Source organism: Varroa destructor, unplaced genomic scaffold, assembly GCF_002443255.2.
Source record: "Varroa destructor unplaced genomic scaffold, Vdes_3.0 BEIS01000006.1, whole genome shotgun sequence".
NCBI classification, from domain to species: Eukaryota; Metazoa; Arthropoda; class Arachnida; order Mesostigmata; family Varroidae; genus Varroa; species Varroa destructor.
The window spans coordinates 13,806,518-13,828,355 of NW_019211459.1; the positions used below are offsets into that span (position 1 = coordinate 13,806,518).

The window sequence follows — 21,838 nt, forward strand, 5'->3', positions numbered from 1 at the left end:
GAAACCTAATCCAACGATGAAACCTTCTACCACGTGTATGATCGTTACCTATTTCGCGCATTGGTGCTCGACGAATTATCAAATTTTCGCCTTGCTTCAATTACAAAATGAATATTATTTTGTATATTTCTACTTTTTTTTTTTACGAAGATGAGACATTAACGTTTTCACTTTGTATTAACAACATGTGCCTTATTTTTCCAGCACCATACGATCAATTCGTATATAAAACGGAGATTCTTTCACCAGTTTATTTCTGGAAATGTTTCTACTTTCCGGCACATTCCTAGTTCATGTACTAATTGCAAAAATTTCTTGAGAATCATTTCAACCGTCGTCAATGGAATCCCAAGCAGTTTAGGTGACCAGTAAGTTAGGTCCATACGTTGAATTATATAGCTAGAAGTTAAACTTTTGAAGAGACAGTTTTGGCTTGGCGACAGAGCTAGCCATTTTCGCGCTAAAGCGAACATTGAACTTCAGAATAATACAGGTAAATTTAGCTTGGTTTCACGCCACTGCTCGTCTATCTAAAAATTTGTATCAAATTCGGAAGATACCCGAACACACATAACGAAAGAAACAATTCACAAGCTCCAGAAACAATTGACACTCCAAGGCTACCGTTGTCGCCCTTAAGCATAATCGCAACTTTACCAGTGCAATGGGATATGTAAGTTAAGCATGATATTGAGGCAAGTTGAATTTACGCTAATTAAAATAGAAGTTGGAGAAAAAAGCATCATTATATCGTATTTTGTAAAACTGAAGCACATCAGCGCCAATATATGTATGTACAGGTGGATTATGCCGTGACTTTTTTCTATTTATCCCTTTATAGAGATGCTGTTAAGGTTTTTGAAGTTCACTTCAACATTATCAATCAAGTCACGTTTGTTCGTTGCTTCTCCGATCAACAAGTATTTGGAAATAATCGGACGGCTTTTCACGCTTATCTAACATTCAGAGCAAACAAAGGGCTCTTAGTGTTCCATTTGCTTTCATAAGGGCGCACAATATTTATCTGAACGCCCCTATAGCCCTTGAATTTTAGCTATCACTACTTAGTAAACTGCGTTTTAATACAATGAAAGCAAGGAACGCATTAGCGTAACGGGCACGCCTAATTCGTATGCTTGATGAATCTTGAAGCACGAAAATAAATCGAATAACCTACCATCATCAGTGACCGAATTGATAGGAAGTGTGAGTGCAATATCAATCAATCAATCTCAGTTTTTTTTAAATAAACCTTGGCCATTTTTCTTCAGTCTTCTTCCAGTCTTTATTCTCTCACAAAATCGACAACCCTTCCGGGGGGGTTATTGTCACCGCGGCGTTACTTAATATAAGCATCTCAAAGTCTATGAAGCTTTACCACAAATCGGTGCTTCCCGTAAAAAACGGCCTTGTTAACCGCAGCGAAGGTACGGCGGAATCTCGAATTCCGCCTTCTTTTTTCGATGTAATCTGCTGTTGCCGTTGCTTGCAATGGGCAGTGCCGGAAACACCCCTTCTACAACAGTAAGAAAACATCGAGCGAGTACATTTGCCAGGCTTTCCCTCTGAGTTGATACCAGAAGCGCCTTCGATTACTTTAGCTAGCAAAAGACGTAAGCCATTTGATTTCCAGCCAGCCAGCTTGCAGGGGAAGTATCCCACATCCCCAAATGCAGTCCGGGATAAATGCGTTGCAGGAATAAACGATACAAGGCCTCTTGGTGGGCTAGTACTAAAGCCGTCGACTAGGGCCGTGAACAAACTAAGCACACTGAGATAATTTGCTTTCTGATCAAGTTTGGGCCTGGCGGCTGGAATACGTCAAATGAACACAGGCGAAGCTTACATAATATAAACAAAAGTGATGATGACACGAAATGATTAAATATGCTTTATCGGGCACGTGGTTATGGGAAGTAGACAATGATGACACAATCACGTGACATATCACAGGGGAGTAGAGAGAAGGACCTGGTGGAGGCAAATAATCGCAATTGCCCGTAGTAAACGAACGTTGCCTACGATCGTATTTTGAAGCTAACGTAGTTAGTTTAGGCGAAAAATGAACTGCAATCACGATAGAACGTGGCGATTATGTTGCAGCTTATTGAATAACATGGAGGAGAAAAGCAAGGTAATAGGGTCTTACGCACCACCGAAAATATGATTACTCCGCAAACAAACATGCTTACTATAATAGCTTAATTATTATCTGCGGGGTTGGAACATCCCAATTGTCGATATTCATGCAAATCCAGAAACGAAAGTTCTAAGTAAAGCCTCTTTGTTGTTTCCTGCTTTTTTTTTTACAAACAAAGACCGCAATAATTTGCCTTTTGCAATATGCAGTTATCGTCTGAAGATATATTTGTGTTAAAAAAAAAAAGCTATGGTCTCATCGCTGTTTTAGCATTCTCGCCTAGTGCAATACACACCGCTATTAAGTGTTGCGTTAACGGCTGCATCTCATAACAAAAAGGGTTCGACGTTCTGTTGTTTGAGACCCGCTTACGAGCATCAACCCACCCCAAGGCGATTCAGCTTCATCAGACTTCCACGCACCCATGCCCTACGCCATTCACACGTTCTAAATACCTAGTCTGTTGGAAGTGATAGGCGCGGTACCTCTTCAGTGCCTGGCCAAGCACGAAATGAAACACGCCCATCTTTAGCTCTGCCACTACTGGGGGGTTCCCTGGAATAGGATCGCAGAGCTATGCTTTGAGGTTATAAAGGGTCAAAGGACAATATATCGTCAAGCCAAACCGGCCAAGCGACGGCGCCTCCCTTTTTTTTGCCAAACTAACGTAAAAGAGTGTCATTACAGGGATTCCCTACACCGGGGAAAGCCGGTTGCGTTGCGAGAGAATAGAAGTAGAAAGTTAATGGCAGCCTTATATGGTGGCTTTTTTTTACTACTGAACACTTATTTTTTCCGTTTATCTTTTTCTTTTTCCGTGTTTTGTCCTCTTTTTCGGGCTGCTACCACAATGCGTTGAACTGCTTTAGGCTGTCCGGCCTCCAGATTGCCTTACACTGTTCCCTCACAGGCTGCTAATTTTAAAATGCCTAAGCGGCGTAAGGATTCGATTCTACGATGCTGCTTTCAAAAGCACGCCGATGTGAAGGTTATCAGCTAAGATACCCGAACGTTTCTGGAAACAAGAAAATTTATTGATTGTTATAGGTATCTGTTTAAGCTGTTCCAGATTAAACTTCGATGCCAACAGCAGCTGCAGCGGTATCGTACACTGAAGCTTAATTGCTATTTATTTTCTGCATCCTGTCCACCTTTATCAGAATACACGCTATCTTTGAACGTAAAGATAACAGGATGATATGACCAGATAATCTCGCCTTTCCACTTGCAAATACCGAGCTTCTCATTGTAAAGGCGGGAAGTTGTCCTGCTGATTGTTTCCTGCAGCGTCATGCCGTCGGAGCGAACATGTCGTTCGCTCCGACGGCATGGTTTATGCTGTTTCTTGGTTTGGTTAGCATCATTGATATCATGATTATTTTTCGGAGAATCGCTAACTAGCTCTCTAAGGTAACATGCGATGATCCGCAAGCCTATGGACGAGCACAATTTACTATTGGTGAGTAGTATACTAAAAAAAAATAGGGTCGATCTGTTAATAATAATTATCGTTCTTATCAGCACAATGCTTCTACGCCGTTACTCTCGCCCATTTCAGATAAGCATATGTAGGGGAAATAGGTTTACCGTTAAAACAATACAGGAAGTTCTTACCACTCCGTCATCGACCTCTTCGGCATCGAGAAAACTGTGTTTCAAAAAAAAAAAATTTAAATGTAATTTTGGAGAAATTGAATAAATGTTCTCGTGTGAAGTGGAAATTAGTCTATTAATTACGAGAACTAGTTTAATTTTCAATTAAAACTTAGAATTACTATACAAGTTTATAATTATTATATATAAGAAACTGATGCACAATATGATAGATAAAACCAACTAGATATATATATATATATATTGGGCTGTCAAAAACCACTAACCATTGTTTGTGACTTTGGCTTTTAGGTCACATATCTCACATAATACGAGATACGGGGATCGGCGTTGGTCTCACTTCGAAGCTGGTATTTGTTAGTAGTGGATGTGTTGACAATGTTGGAATATTATAATAAGAGTCGAGATAGAGCGTTTTGAGAACGAGTGGAAAAGCTCGCTCTCTGGTATTTTATCACGCTCAAAAGAACAAATTTTGTCTAGGCCCATAAGATAATGTCATAACGGCTGTCCATGGTCAAGATGCATTATCAAGAATAAAATGAAGCTAATTCTGTCGCATTCTTCACGTAGTGGCTGACCAGTTCGGAAGACAAGTTCATTAAAAATTGAACCAGGCTGACGCGTAAGTCACCATGATGTCGGCAAGGAACCACATCACTTGACGAGAGCTAGTTAGAAAAAAAGCCCACGAATTAACTTAAAAAATTTACTCGATTGGTAATTCAGTCTGCAAAACCCTACAGACACCCAACGAAAGCCGAAACTCTATGTGCAAAAATATGGATAATGTGCAAATAAATCATCTTGGTCCACAATCTGCGACAGGGCTGACACCGTGAAGCTACACTTCCTGTAGTAGACAGGTGATGTACATTATAGGTCGCTCTCGTCTGAGACATCGATGGATTTCAACCTCTACCATCAACAGCTAAGAAGATCATAGCGATCAATACTTTTCCGCAAGCCATACTAATAGCCTTTAACGCAATAAAAACGGAAATCGTTGCGTTTATCCTAATAGTGGGGCAATGTGATACCATCGTTCCATTGTTAAAATGTGTCAATACGTCAATTATACTCACTGACATGATCTATATTAGAAAGCCGAGCTCTCAAGACGCTTAGCAGAAAACCTCTCTGTTGTTTTTCTTTGCTGTGTATACACAAACGCTTTAACATAGTCCGCTAGAAGGTAACATGTCTACAATGGCCAAGTTGGTCGCTAATACACAAACCTCGTATGACTAATCGCATAGTAATCAACACTCAGCTCCCAGACAAGTTGGATAACTTGAAATCATTGTACCAAATCTAGAAAACAATGATTTTTGCATAAAAACTATGCAGTCAACGGTGAAATAGGATGTTGGGCCATTCCTTATCCGGAATCAAAGACATTATAACACCGTTTTCTTTTTAATAATTTGCCACAATTATCCTTTCATCATAATTCTTCGGGCAAATCGTACTAATTGAAATCTCTTTCTGGCACCAAACCCTGTACAATTAGCGTAACATGGGCGTGCCCACACAACGAACTCTTATTACCGCTCGCTGCGTTCGGCGCGAAACTCGCATTACCTAACAGTTGCATTGCTACCAGTCAACGGTATACCGGGTTTCGTCGTAATTCGTGGCATTCGTAAGTAATGCCGTTTATGTTTCCGCTATAGCGTACTGCATTGCGCTATCGCATCTAAGACAGGCTTTATTTTTCTCGTTTGGCACGCCGCCGTCGCACAACCGTAAATCCGTTTTTTGTTCTTCTTTCGTTTAACGTTTCGCGGCAGTTTCTGCGAACGCTTATAGAAGCCGGTGAATTTCTTGTTGCGTTTTCGTCACTCTAAACCCCTTGGTGTCACTCTCTTTCCTTTTGTCATTTCTGTGCTAGCGTTCTGGGTTTCTTTTTGTTGGGCTTGCATATACTTATGCTAGCTATGCGGAATATATCGTCTGGGCTGTAGGGTAAGGCGCGTCTCTCGCTCTGTGTTTCTGAAATTCGTTTTGTTTGTAGCCAGCCTGCGCAAATCCGCTTTTATGAAGGGAAAGCAGGACTTTTCAGCTTCCAAGTGGTGACCGCAGAAGGGCTGCAATATTTGGAAATATGGTGAGCGAAGTTACAAGTTGACTAGGCTAGATGGTAGCAGAGTGGACACTTTGAAGCACGTCTATCAAATATCTCTTTTTGTTGTTTCGTACAATTTCGATATATATATATATATATATATATATATATATATATATATGGACATAATCGTCCATTGCAGATATTGCCTATCGTTACACGTTACGACCTTATAGTGGAACGATTTAATTAAAATCAGTCAAACTTTAAATACGAGGCTTATTCGCGTACGTGAATGCAGTACGTACATATATATGCCTCGGCAAATTATTTTTTTTTACTAGAAAACTAGTCGAGCATAGGAGTTTAAATATTTACGCAAATAAAGTGTTGACTACTTCTAGTTCTAATTACTCATTCTGTCAGCTGAAGTTCGTATACAACTAACAACTGGATGCGAACTGTAGTAGCTAACGCTGTTATCGCTTTTACGTATATCACATATACGCAATATAAGTGGAAAAAAAACTTGCACATTATGCTCGATTGGCCGATCTAACGTGGCTCAAACTTTAGAGAAGGTCGTCCTGGCGAGAGAAGGCCAAAAATTTTAGACAGGCTCAAAAAAACCGTAGTCGTCATCAAATCACTTACTGACTCTCTCCCTTCCTTCATTTTGAGTACCCATCAAGATTTGGCGAGCCAGAAGGTTCAAGGAAACGATAGATAAAAAAATGGGCACAATCTTGGAAAAGAACAATACAAATATGCATGTATGTCACCGTTAGCTGACCTGCGAAATCGGCTGGTTGCTAGGAACACTTGACAGGAAATGCAATCGCAGACGCAGCATATCTTCGAAGTTATGACTGCCCAGGACTAGCGCCTTTGCAGCTGCCTAAGCCGACCAGTCAGGCAGAAGTTAGATATATTGAAAGTTCCGATACTACAGTATAAGCTTGTTATGTCCGTATGTGTATCTATGTATAGACTCAGTGTGCAAGACGACAAGAATGAAGCGAAGCAAAAGAAATTCATTCCTGAGGAGTTTGGTGTAAGTCGCGGGGACGCTCTCATACGTTCGTCCACGCTGTATTTAGTGTGCCAAATAAAGGCTGCCTCGCGGCCTGTAGGAACCCTGCTGCATCGAAGTAATTCTGACGGAGTTTTGCAGAGACATGCAACAGACAAAAAAGATTCTATAAATAATCAGTGATAAATGAGAGGAAAGCAAAATTTTAAGAATGACACAGTGTTACTTGGGGTTTATTTGTTTTTTTTTTTTTTTCATATAGATACGAACGATGAAGATAAGATCAGGTTGGTGGTGCTACGATGAACATAGTACACAATCACTAGATACCATAAAAGACTTTTATGTTTAAGGAGCCACTATGTTACGAGTTTTACGTCCGGTCCAGACAGCTGGCTCTTAGCACGAAATGATGTCTTTCTATGCTCGCGCTTGGAACTAGACCACGTGTCCCTAAAATTAATAGGCAAATATGTTTACCCACTAATCTATCACGGGGACTATTTAAGGGCCCTATATAAAGTACCCCACTAATGTAGTGTACTTTCTACAGCCTGGCTATCAATTTTTGTAAAGAAGCAAAGTCAGTTCACTGCATAAAGAAACAACAAATTTGGCAGCTTGAATGAGATCAAGATAGAAGAATAGTTTCATCTTTCGACGTAATTACCCTACTCCGTTGGAGAAGAGAGCCGTGGAAGTATTTCGAAAAATTCAAACTACGTTTATCAGTTATATAAGATTTATGTTGTACCAGATTGGATGTCGTTTTTCCAAATTGTGCTAAAACGGCTTTCGGAAAATTTGACTTAGCTTCAGCATGTATTGAATTGAAATTAAGCATGAATTGAAATTTCTTCATAGTACCGCTTTTGTAACAAGATGCATATGTATTGATTTTAAATACTTGTTTTTGTTACATTGGAACCTGACAGCCGTTGACGTGTAACGTTAACTGTGACATTATCGATAATAATTGTTATAATAATAGCGACTGCTATAGTAATAGTACAACTTTTATAACAAGAGCAATTCATCTGCATAAATTAACTTATCTCCCTTTTAATTCAATGAAAATAATTTTAACCTGATTTGAAAGTGTATTGAAAGTTATACTACTACTGCATGCCGAACAATCTATTTATATAGGAGAAAATATATCTACTTGAGGATTCGTATAGCTCTGATTGCTTCAGTATAATTTGTAGTATACCCACGGACAGTTATCTTCTATGTTTCGAGTTTTACCTCCGGTAGGCATTCTATCAGACGGCTGGCTGCGTTCCAGCCAAAAGCGAAGTCCTACACAGTTATCCCGTAGTTTTTGAACTTTCCTAATAAGATGGAATATACCTCACTTATACAGTCAATACAGTCTAAATTATATAGCTAGCAGTGAATAATCTATTAACTTCCAGTCGAACAATAGCTTAGGGGAGAGACGGAACGCCTGAGTCGAAAGCTCAAGGATGTATTGACGCACTTGAAATACAGTTGTTGCACAAGGCTATGCTTACCCCTGGATCAGACGTTTTCACGAGTGGATCATCATCTCCAATGATATTCAGCGCAATGATTCCGACCTGAAAAACAAGCAACACATGACATTACGACGGAAAGCCATCGAAGCAATTTTTATACGCGATAAGGCAAATAGGAGTGATTGAACTTTCATTTTCTCACCTGATTGTAGACGTTGTGCTTGTTTACGTGACAGCCGTGCACGAGCAGCTTTACGAATTCTCCTACAGCATCGACAAGAACGGATTTGAGCTCGCGACTCTTGTACTCCGAGTGTATATTATCAGCAAGCGTGATTTCCCTGCAAAACGGAAAACAACGGAACTGTCCGTTAGGGTAGTAATCAATAATGGCTGCAACAACAGTAAAAACGGCGACGGCTACGACGAAGAGATAAATACGTAGTAGCAGGATAGGCGTCACCAAATACAGGCCGTTCGTCTCACTGCTTTAACTTTCCGTGCTCATTAATACCAAGCTAGACTGCTATATAAAATAGAGTCAAAATGCTACTGTAAGCAGCTTACGTTGCCCCATTGTCGTCTAATTATGACAGTAGGGAGCACAAAGGGCTTTCAATGAGCGCGTTGTTCTACAATTGAATCACTGCCATGGCTAGCCTAACTAACCTGGTCCTGTTGGAATCGGATGAGACACACGAAGTTAATAGGCGTGATAAATCGCCTCAGGCCTAGTCACAGTGTAATGCAGGAACGAACAGCATGGTCACCTCAAAGATCCGTAGCACGCTTGTTCAAATCCGTAGCAATCTCACGCCAGATATTTATGATACGGGCCATAAAGTAAAATAAATGGGACCAACAAACCAGTTCAGATGAATGTATGGGTTACCATTAATTGCGTTAAACGATACTTGCCGAATTTCATGCGACTTGCAAATTTGTAAATAGCTTCCCGTATTATTATTTTATTAGGCTCCCATTGTCAAATAGAAGACAATTGTCCGCTTCAAGTGAACGTGGCCTAGCGTTATATAGCCTATTATAGTCTACTCCAGAGACGCTTTTACCAGCTTCCATTGCAATTTGTGTATATTGATGGGCTTTTTCTATTCGGCTGCTCGTTACACAACTCTACGGCGTGTTGCATTTCGATTTGCCAGCCTATTTTAAACGAAGGCAGTAAAATTGAAAACAGCTATGTACGACCACTTTTTTTTGTGCCATTAACCACTGATTCTTAATAATATTCTTTACGTAGTTCCCTTTATAATTTATTTCACCGTCATTCTGAAACATCGACACCTTGAAGTAAACGACAAGGAACACCTTGCAATGCTATGTTGCCGTGCTAAAGGCATTTAGTAATTCAGGGGATTAGTTTGTATCTCTGCCAGTCCAACTTCGCAGCGTGCCCTTCTATACGTCACCACAACCGTAACCTATTCGAAAAGCGTTCTCCTATGGCGATTTGATGTCGCGAATGCTTACCCCCCTATGACTTCCGTCCATAAACAAACCCAGACGCAAAGAGCATAAAATTATACCCATCGACCATCTACCTCCAGGAGGACTTTATGGCGATCCTTCATGTGTTTTTTGAGCTGATTATTGATACTCCTGCTGAGAAGCGATGTGTTTTGATCCTTTTGATAATTGATGAATCGAACTACTGGCGGCACAGATTTCACAAGTGGCTCGCAGAAAGTATTTTTACTATATCGTAATTTTACACGGCAATTTGTAAAGGGGCGAATGCGATTTTAGCAGTCACCTATCCCTACATTAAGTCGTGGCTAAGTATGGTTAATAAAATATATTCTACAGTGAATATATTCATAGTTAAAAATATTATTAAGCATCTCTTTTGTTTACGTATTGATCATTATATTCTCGATCTGTAGTTGCCAGCAGAGTTCATGGGGTCATTTTGCCTACTTTTTCCCTGGCTATTATTTATGATTGGTAGTCGAACTATATTCCAGCTATTCCCGAACCTGATTAGCTTCTGGTCGCTGATATCATCAAGTGTAGTAGCTAGTTACGCGATACGATACACAGACTCCTCTGCCCCTGTGGCGATAAAAACAGCAAACATTCAAAGTGCTAAATCAAGTGGAAGAAGGAGTTTTCATAGGGATAAACGGCACAGAGTAAGGCACACGAGAAAACCGTGACGGCAGCCAAGTATAAATAAGCACGAAATCAATAGGATAAACGTACGAGGGTGTGCGTCCGTTTAAAGTTTTTACATGGTGCGAATCGGACCTCTTCGGATCAAACGACAGGCTATCGCATCCCGATTTCTTAGAATTTGGTTCAAGTCAGGAGCTTCAGCAGCCTCAGCCTATATGGAACACCCACGTGTATAGTCTTGAACCTTGAGTTACTTTAAGTTGTTAGCATCCGGCGAACGTGTAACGAAACTCGTTGTAATATTGCCTTTGCCCTGTCACTTACGTGCTGCTGGCATTCTGTCCTTATGTGAGAGGTCTGCAGTTTTTTCCCTTAGCCATAGCCAGCTCAAACCTAAACCGTACCGGCCACCTCTGGGTGAGAGAAAGACAACCATTGCATGCACAGCTGTACGCGTTTCCATGCACATGTTTTGTATGACGCTTTCATTCTCCTCGGAAATGGAACGTCGAGCAGGAGCTTCGTTGCTAAATGATCGCCGAGCCGAAGGCCAATAATAATACTACCACTGCGGCGTCCAACTGATTTTCCGGATGCTGTGCCGCCCAGTTAAGATTACTACGCAACTTCTGCTTTGCAATTCCACAGTGGGACAAACTGGCTGAGTACTCAGAGGTGCAGGGACGTTGCTTCGACGGCTTATCATCCAGCGGTCTGATATGCGGAGAAACTCGTTTTAGCGGGCACGCCACCACCCCTACGCTTTACGCAAAGTAACGTGCAAACTTATAATTCTCACTTTGTTTGTACGTGTTAATGCGTGTGGGTATGCTCGTACACATGTTTCATCATTATGTTTCTATTCTGTCAGCTTTATATATGTTGTTTTCCCGCACTTGATTTACTTTTTTGCGTTCGATTCACTATATGTGCATGTGCAATTATAAGTGTGTGTACGTATATATTGTCACGTGAGCTGACGTAAACCTTAAACGTATCTTGAGCCAATTTGATTGATGTACTGATCGACTGTTTTCAGTACTGATCGTCCTAACTAGCCTCGAGCAGATGGATGCCAGTTGGGCAAGGCTAGAGGTAAGTGAAAATGTTTTTTTGCAAAAGCCACGCACACAGTTTAGCATGCTTACAAAAGAAGAATTCGATAGAACCTCTGATATTGTACACGGTAGTTATTATTAAAAAAAAAAAAAGACGTGACTGTAATACTAATTTCACTGATATTAACATTGACCGACAACGTTAAAGATATCCGCCAATTACTTTTCAATTAGACAGGTAATTATTGAAGTGAAAAAGCTGAGAACCTAGAACAGTTAAAGGTCTAAGCGAGCTTGGCAAGTTAAGCTGAACCGAGCTGCCTTAAAAGGTGCTAAATAGTCATCTGTAGGCGCTAAATAGGCTTTTGACTCTACCTACAAGCCCCTAGAGCCTTTGCTAAAGGAATCGCATTCTACGAGCAGAGCTAATGGGTTCGAAAGCTTCGGGGCTATCATGTTTACGAATAGAAATCATTTTCGAGATCTTCTTGGCGGGTCCATTTGGCCACTAGATATAATTGCGCGGGTTGGATGACTAAGAAGTCTTCTTATTGAAAACCAACTTCTCACTTCTAGTGGCAACTGGTTTTAGATGCAGAAAACAATTATAATAATAATAAAAAAGATTGGCGTTTTAAATAGGCAACTATAATATATTCTAACAGATTTCATTAGGATCCGGCAAAGGATTATCTTAACGTAATAAAACCGTATGCGAAAAAAGACTGCTTTAGTATAGACACCTCTCAGCAGTTGCGCTCAATAATATTACGAATGGTACCATCCAAGTACGCATTTGGGAAGGACCTGACTGTGTTTTAAACAAATATGTAAGTACATACACACTCAAGTTCTCTGCGGAACGACAATCCAAAGTAGGGACTCGCCGAGACGCATCTCTCGATTTTAAAGCAGAACAAACACGTCTTCTGCATTTAATTACTTGCAGACAGTTTGATCGTAACGAAGCAGAAGGCAGGGTCGCGAAGAATAAACAGAAAGTAAAACAACAATAAACTCAAAATCAACGTTTCCATTAACGCGTTGTGTAATCGGCCATGTTTATGACCTCGGAATATTTGTCTGATTATAGTAGTTATAATAATGTCTTGTCTAAAATGGGAATTTTTAAAGCAGAACGAAACGTCTTTAGCTGGTCCGTTCGGAAAATACGGACGTAAACTAGGTATAGTAGGTTAAATCTTTTTTTCACACGGTATGAAAAACCTTAAGAATCAAAGCACTCATTCATACGCCGACCTAGCCTCGACATTATTTCTTGCAATTCTTTCTCTTCGAAAGCATAGCGAGACAAATTCATAACAACAATAATAATAACAAAGTCAATTTTTTTCAGTAACAGGGTACAAAGTACCCCCAATTAGTGCCAAAACCTGTAGGCTAAGTAGCAAACAGGTTCTGCGCACTGAGCGCGTTGCGGTCATCGCCTTTACTTAAGCAATCGTTTATCGTTTTACTCCATTGGTTTTATTCTTTCTTGCGCCTGTATTCCGTTATATAGTAGCATATTATATAGTATTTATATAGCATATTATATAGTAATTATATAGTAGCATAAAAGGAATGTGTTGTTTCTGTATCTCTGTGCAGTATTTGAAATCCTCAAGAACCAACATCACCAATAACTAGATAGCTTGACTGATGGCAGCAGACTGAATTTCAGCCAGGCAGATGTTGTCCATCAACGAAAGTACACCTTGATTCCTCGAAGCAAATTTGTTCAAGAATATCTTCTCACCCCCCCTAAAAATATCAGGCGAAATAATTTTTCTTCCCAAAAATACAGCAAAGCGAATTCTAGACACAGATTTAAATTACGACCAAAATTAAACGATATATTGTAGAAACGATATGCTTAAGCCAGCCATCGTTTATCGCTTGCTTTTCACCGTTTTAGGTAGTTGTGTATTGTTACGCCCATATAAGAACAACACGTTTCAGTTACTCGATAAACAAAGCAGCTTAACGATTGTTTGCTACGAGTGGCCTGATGTAGTCTGAAGTTTAGAAAGTAGATATCGTTCACTCATACTCGAAACGTCCGACGAGCTGGATAAACTGCTAGGAAGTTCGAAGAAAAAAAAAAGGCCGTTTTTAAAGCAAATTCAACTCGACACAACCAATGAGAACTGCGTTCATGAAAGTTGTCTTTGTTTCTCTGTCGAGGTAACTTGCCAGAGGTGACCAAGTTTAGCACGAGCTGTCAAGGATCGCACATACTGAGAATCGTGTCGATAACAACTCGTTTGCTATTGACTGCTAGCTACTATCCGCGATGAAAGACAATAAGGAAAACAAGCTCGTTCGCTCCTTTTATCGCTCTCCTTGGAGTCGCATCATTTCTAATGATGTCATTATGCATTTTGTTGTCAGCAATAGCATAAACAGTGTTACAGAATAAACCGGCACATTTAGTAGTGCCAACGCAAACGGTATCGACACAAGCTGCTGCACCGTTTCTACTGAATTCGTGCCTTTCAGCATTATGACCTTTGTCACGAGTAACAAAGAAAGCCGAACATACCTAATTGGTGTGATGCGAATACGGCACGACACCCACTGGTCCGGGTCGTGGCGTCGAAAATTTTTTCGATCCTGCCAATAGTCGTTGGACCAGTCAGCTCTTTCCCGTACGAGCACGTTAAACATAAACACTATACGGCAACATGTTGAAACCACAATAAACAAGGATGCGCCACAGCAGCAAATCAATGTCTATCAAAATTTATGAATCAATAGCCCATCGCTACTCAGCAATGTATTGATTAGAATGGTAATGATTTTGAACGTCTCCTGCAGGAGGAAAAGTTTTACATTGTACATAGATCCTTTTGTAACTTGTAGATTAATTGTATGTAAGCAAAGGCTCAAATTGTTATCATTCAAGCTGTATACAATTATTTGCATACGACGATGAAAATGCTAAGAATATTATGTGTTGGGCAAACCGGGCCTTGTTATGCCCAATGCATAGCACAGTCGCTACTTTATATGGTATATGAAATATGTCGGTTTTTAACGTTCAGACGAGCGTCGTGTCAAGCTGACATCTCCCACTAGTCCCTAAAGAATACCACATTTTTGTGTATTATACGATTCGCCGTAACTTCAGCTTTTTGCTACCTGAGAGAACGACCCACGTCAAGTACGTGATCATTAGCTACAGGGTCTAAACAACTGCGGAAAGATAGACGCGAGCTTGATTTGTGCAACGTGTGCTAACGATTTTTTTCGCAAAGCAAGTCCAACGCGACAGCTATGTAGGTAACTATTTTATTTATTATAACTTACCTGTCTTATATTATCCTGATTATGCACCTGAACAGCACAGCTTATGGCTGGCTTTACACAAGCCAAATCAAGTATCACATAAGATTAAGCGTTGAGTCTGTTTAGAACGGAGATTCCTCTGGAATTACGCGAAGAGTTGCGACAACGGCGTTTCGAGTCCAACGCAAAATCCTCTACCTTTTCGTATGAATCATAAGCGCTTCATAGATAGTGATATAACTATCATATACACGATAAACAGTTATTCTGGAAAGCCTTTGATTTTTCGAAGAAATAACGCCATCCCATGTGTAGAAAAGCATGGGTAAAAGATAGGTGGCGTTTATGAGTCGTTAGTCGTAGAGCGTGTATAGAAAGTAAATCGGCTCAAACAATTATGTAAGAGGAAAATGGACTTTAAATAAAGAGTGTATTGGGCGCACTCTAAGTACTATTTATCTATAAAGTTAAGCTTATCTCTTATGTTGTACTTTACCCGAGGTGATGCCACTTAGCGCTCTGAAGAGACATGTCGAGCGATTTCGCGCCGATAGATCCTACATAAATGTCCATTGCACTCGCTGAAAATAATGCCCGAAAATACAAAAACAGAACAAGATCTAATAATTGCTTGACGAGAGAGACTCAGAGATCAAGCGGACGCAGAATGTCAGCGCTTACGACTACTACTGAAGCACGTTTCACAAATGAATTTTTCGGAAATCACGTTAGATCTCAGAATATCTCACGTAAAGATCAAATATGAAAAATAGCAAGGTGCAGTACCTCGTTGAACAACACTTACGGATACAAAACTGATGAGACAAGATCTGAATTCTGCAAATGCGACATTTCGACTCCATGCGAACGACCACTTCCTGTGGATAGTTGCAATACCTGAAATTCGTATATTAACGCACGCGTATGATTGACGAGCATTCATATCAATGACAGCATCTGAAGAAAAAGTTATCATTGAAAAAATTAAAGGAAACATCTTCATCTCATGAAGAATTTACAAAATGAGTCACCTTTGGCTTTTACACCTATTTCAACCATACTCTACTGCTGAAATCGAATGCACCTACACACTTGACGGTCACCTTTAAATCATGTATCTGGTTTTATATATTATTAGATCAAATTATTACTGCTATTTTCCTCATCTGATTAGATCATTTGCGGTAGATGGAGAAGGAAAAGAAGCTACAAAAACTCGTTGTATTGAAGGCATTGGACGAACGGATAGTGAGGACTTTTTAAATAAAGTCCTCACTGTCCGTAGGAGCGTAAAAGTATCTATTTAAAGATACTTTTACGCTCCTACACTTTGTACAGGAGTAATTGGAATACTGGAGGAGGAATATTGATTGAGGTTCGTACGGTCTATGCACTTTTAGGATTCTCGCGATGGGCAAACAGATATCTGTTGCCCCCGCTTGTTAAATGTGCGTCTCCGTAAAATGACATTGTAAACTTCCATTTGTTCACTTTCATCAAGATCCGACACTGGCTTTTGTCGTCCCTAAATGAACTAGATCGGAAACAGAGGAAAATTCGACTACTCGGAAAACAACGAAAATGGCAAGGAAGAAGAGCCGGTTATTACTGTCATTATTACTCTTGTGAACCTATTTCAAGTGTTATACCTTAATGAAGGCCAAACCAAGTCTGTAGTACCTAATAGTACTACGAAGTATTGAGTGCCAATTATTGTATTACTGAGAGAGTACTGAAGTTTGAAGAAAGTTGATAGGGAATTCGTGTATGTACGTGCGTTTATCTTTTTTCGTCCCGTTCCAGCCAAAGGCTTTCCAAGTACACGCAGTGCATAGAGCATTAGTACTGTATGACTAACTCTTGAAGTATTCAAATACATGTTATGTTCGCCCATGAACCTCCAATCATCTCGATACAGCGGTCCAAGCCGTTGGGGTGACAGGTTTACACACTGTGTCGGCCCTTGATTGGCTTCGTTAATTGCCTTGTAACGCGTTGTTATGCTGGCAAACCCGGCAAAATTTAAAATAGAAACATTTTTCCAGCGCTGTAGTTTGACACAACGCTAGCTAAGTTGTGAGCATGATATTGGCTCAACGTTTCCAAGAATCTTCTACGCTCAACTGTGGACTGGAACAGTGCAAGACCAAGCCGAAACAATAACCATTTTTCGTGTCTAACGAAAATAGTTCGACGCTATCCGGCCGCGCGCAACTTCGGTCGTTTAACAACCGGCCTCAGCTCAATAGCCATCGCAGCCAACCGAAGGATTCGTCGTAAACGAAACACGCCGACGGCGGGGGCCTTGCAAGTTTTTTTTATAGGCTTATAAAAACGCAATTGTCTATTAGCTTTTCAAACTCATCAATAAATAATTTTCAGCACGAAAAAGTAATTATACAGATTTCCGTCAAGCCCATAGCTCCTTGAGTGGTAGCAGAACATACATTTACATTTTTGCAAAAAATAGGGTAAAATTGACCCAGAGCTAAGTAATTATAAACCTATCCAGTATAGGAAATACGATTTTATACGTTATTTCACTTCATATATTGTTAGAAAAAAAAAAAAAATAATTACTAGAGCTGTTAGTAGATATACTGAAGCATAATATATGAGTTAGAATTTGCTAAGCGTACCCAATTACAGTTCGGCGACGGGTTACATATTATACTGTTAGCCATAATTGATATAATACACTTCTACTACCGATCAGTAATACGAGCAAGGCAGAGATAGAAGCAAAATAGAAGCCATATTAGTTATTTTTGGTCTACGATGTGCTTACTAATCAACAGTCTGTAACAATATTGTTTTGCTGAAGTCTCGCTCCATAATCTTTGAAAAAGAGACTTCGTCCAACTTCAGTTTTAGTTTCAAGGAAAGCTTGGGATAAACGTAACACAATTCGTCTACTACACTCGCTGTAGCCAAACAGGATTTACTGCCAGTGATTTATCATATTCCGATCACACTTTCGTTTTGAGGGATTTTTGAGCTTTTTTTTTCTCATTGCCCGGTCCCAGCCCCAACAACGGTGTAATGCCCTTGTTCAACGAGCTTATTTTCACTGTGCCACTTTTTCGAAGAGATTCATCACCTCGTAATGATGGGATTCATGATGAGATAAGTGTATAGTTTTTTTTTTTTTTTATTATTAGCTGTCTTTGTAGTGTCTGTTTATCACGGCTTATTTGCCTGCAGTTGGTAACAGTTTCCATAGAACACTATATATACTTCGTGCTAGATTGATATTCTGTTATTGTTACTTACAAATCGATTTTCGAACAGAGTTCTGTCTCGCCTACTTTCGTTCAGCCAAGGTGGCGTCCCACTTTGTTTCTCAGCAGTTAACACGATTGCCGCATCGGTCGACGCAGCGTGTAGTAATATACTGAAGACATATACAGAAATGTGAAGTTGGTACGAAACACGCCGTTCTTGACAACTTCGAAAAAAAAAAACCGTTACGATTTCATTATTTTCTTGGATTGTACGCGGGTATAGCGTAAGGTTTTACGCGGATGTCGAGCGTTTGTAAGTTACTCCGATTTGCCGCTTCGACTTAGCCAGTTTGATAAAAGTGGCCTGACTTGTGGCCCCCTAATTACATTATAATAAAGTTATTTATGGTTCTTGCTGATTTCCAGCAGCATTTGCGACCAAAAGTAAGGTACATTAGGTGTATTAACACCAACTGGCTTATGGCACTATATGTCCTATGACGAATATCTGCATTTTACTACTGTGGTAGGGCAGATTACTGTGAATTTGGCGCAGTATATTCTGTATGTTTTTCTATCAGTAAAGATATATATAAATATTTAGAAATTTTCATGAAGTAGTCAAGAAGTTTTCCAAGGACCAGTTCTGCCATGAAGACTTGTCATTATCCTAATGTAAAATCACGCTCATTTAAATCCAGACCGGCCTGTCTTACGGTTAATATTCATAGAGGTTCCTATTATCTTATTCCAATAGTCACACAAGAATGGTTTCGATAGTAGAAGGATTTGTTTCTGTAAGCGCCCTCCATCGTATTAAGTACGCTTCAGGCCCAACAGATTGTCGACCTTAATGTGTCTTGGTGCTCGACCGTAAAGTGCGTTCCAGTTGTCCCTGGTTGTACTAACGTCACAATTTGCAAAATTAGGTCAAGTAACTAACACAGATTTGCGAACGCGAACCGATATGGCTTAGTTTACTATCGTTGGACAGGCAGCGTGATATAGGAAAACAGGGACTAGATATAGCACTAGGCCAAAAGAAACTGGTATGCAGAAAGTTTTTCCACGCTGGCACCCGGTGTACCTTTTTTTGTTCATAATTGGCCAGAATTCGTTTCACATTTGCTGCCTCTGTCAGCCAGTTCAGCTAGCAACCAAGGATATATAAAACCTCTCGATTCATAAGAATAGATAGCAGTACCTAATTAGTAGTCGCCAGGGAAAAATGGGACACGACTAGTACGTAAGTAGGGTTCCAGGTCAGAACTCCTGGGGGACATACTACACAGCCACTAGAATAGCTCAGGGATAAATAGACGCGCGAGCATTGTGATGCTAGCGCCTGTGAGCTATAGGATTTTAACGGGGATTGGGACCGATTATCATCTACTCCAAGTGTTCGATTAAGCATTTTTCTGGCCTTGCTGAATCCCCTACTAGAACGATGCAAAACGGTCGTTAGTACTCCCAGTAGTGACTGGCACCCAGCTAGAGCCCTTTGTATATAAGCAATATATACTTTAATGTGTTAGTTGTAGCAAATTAATGTTCCCGTGGCCCTCGACGCTGTGTACTACCGACGGAAGTAGTCTTAGAATAACAAAACCAATAGTAATATAGCGATTCCAATAACGACTCTATGCACTGCTTCGCTTGAACCCTAAGCGCTGCACACATAATCAAGACTGTCCGCAAGTTCCATTCAAATTTTCTATTCATTCACATTGAAATCGATTAGAACGTCAGTCTAAATCAAACGATCATATAACTGTGCCATTTTTTTTTATGGACATTGTTTGATTTGATGATTTTTGTCACAAAACCAAGGAGAAATCACCCCGCCATTCGTGGAATAGAACGTCAGAATTATTGCCGTTGCATAACAAAACTAGGACTCTTATTGTTATTGTGTACTAGTTTTGCGCAAAGACAGGCAGATAAATGGGAAAGGCAGAGAGTTAGGAAGTAGACACCATGTATACTAACTTAATAGAAAATAGAAAGCGTAAAATTGAGCTAGATGTACTTGGGCGACTCCGCGGAAGTTAGCAGGCTCTAGTGACGTTCGATGGAAGGTCAGCTAGTTGGATCACTTGTAATTATGATAATTAGCTCATATTTTACATTAATGTAAAAAAGGATGGCTTTTCTCCTGACAAACGTCTTTTCCGGGACAGTGGTTTGCTTCAAACGCGCCTCTGTTTATTGCCCCTGTCGTTATTTCTTGTCATATACGTAGAATAAATAAAAGCTATATTGGATCTGCCTAAACCAGAAACGCCCGTTATCCGTTAAGAGAATCACTTACTTACGTTGACGACGTCTGGCTTGTTTTTAAATTCTCGATCGTGTTGCCTGTATCTCTTTCTAGGCCATCACCCTCAGAAGCTAAGCCTGAGTGCATACGATCCGCAACCACAGAAAAGTTTGCTTGCGGTTCCCTATATATCTTTTTCAGAGCGAAGTTCTAAAACTCCACCTGGACTTATTAATAATCAGTTACATCAGCACGCTTGCTAACTAAAAGCATACCTTTGTCAAAGCACAAATGAAGGTGCTAAACATGCTTCGGCCTAGCTTTAGATTCCATCTTTAGACACACTTCGGTTTGGGCTGGTCAAATCCAACCACCTTGCCTGACGGCAATTTAAAACATACAATTACAATAGAGATTATTGTTAACAAACAGTAGTTGTGTGTACTGGGGAACGCACAAAAATACTTAACCGTTCGTCAAGAAAAAGCTGTCTTAAGCCAACCAATTATTGCTATGAAAATCTTCAAGACGATTAGGGATTTATTACTTCAGCTTCTCTAACAGCGGCCACCCACTTGTGTCAACTATGATTTCGGAAGGCCAATAAAACGAAGATTAGTGGCTGTGTTAGTTGAATCATTAATCTGCTTTGCGCAGTGCGCTATGGGTCACTCAGGAATCCACACCGAATTAGAAAAAAAAACAATCAGAATAGCAGATCATCTTCTTTGACTCCGTGCCATTTTAATAGTGCAGAAAGCACAGTTCAATCCTGCTGTAGATCTTTTGATTTTTAACGCAATGTGTACAAAGCGGACGCCCTTAAAATCAGGAGGTTCTCGATTAAAGAGAAAAAAATGCGACAAATGAAAAATACACATTTTTATCATGGTTAAGGTTGACAAACATTCGAAATACGGCTAGCACTATCGGTTTCCGTTTTGTTGCTAAAACCCTTGGAAGCCGGTGGGAGTATAGTGAACCGTGAAGGCTACCAGAGGTACGGCCGCAGACAAAAAAATCACCTGAAGATAAAACAAAAGCGTACCAGTCATAGATGTATGAAATTAATTTTCAAAGCGAGATATACGACGGTGGTAGTAGCGCTGCTAGAATTGCTCTCTGCCGATGGTTCTGGGGATATTTACTAATGTATGTCTACTCACCGCGTTGACACTCGTATACACTATATTTATAGATAGGCGTACAGGTACAATCGCGACGATGGAACCGCAACAGCACATAGCAAGAGTTGTGGCAACACTCATCTGTAGTTACTGCCGGTTGGTTCTCACCGGGATTTGGCTAACAGAAATATGTAGACCTGTTACAAAGTTCCGCCAGACACCATAAACGGGAAGGCAACCGAAAGACTTGACTCTTTCGTTTATCGACGTTTTGAGGTGTTCCTCCGTTGCTATCACGCTTTCTAGCTTCTTTTCCACTGTCTGAACAGGCTGCTCGGAATGGCTGGTGGCTGGATCATCAATACAGGGGAATAAGTATGAGTAGATTCTGCTCGCCCCAGAACAG

The 21,838-nt window shown here is 40.2% G+C and overlaps 1 protein-coding gene across 2 annotated transcripts in view; it reads right to left on the bottom strand.

Annotated features, from left to right (window-relative positions):
• LOC111253285 (centrosomal protein of 104 kDa) overlaps positions 1–21,838 on the bottom strand; it is a 99,425-nt gene that overhangs the window by 37,931 nt on the left and 39,656 nt on the right. For both annotated transcript variants that reach the window (XR_015330087.1, XM_022812462.2), the window contains exons 2-5: positions 15,627–15,718; positions 15,318–15,402; positions 8,539–8,677; positions 8,373–8,438 (exon numbers count right to left, since the gene is read on the bottom strand). Coding sequence is in view for 1 of the 2 variants with exons in the window: in XM_022812462.2 (XP_022668197.1) it covers positions 8,373–8,438; positions 8,539–8,677; positions 15,318–15,402; positions 15,627–15,718 (382 nt within the window). In the remaining variant the exon portion in view is untranslated. The remainder of the gene's footprint in view (positions 1–8,372; positions 8,439–8,538; positions 8,678–15,317; positions 15,403–15,626; positions 15,719–21,838) is intronic.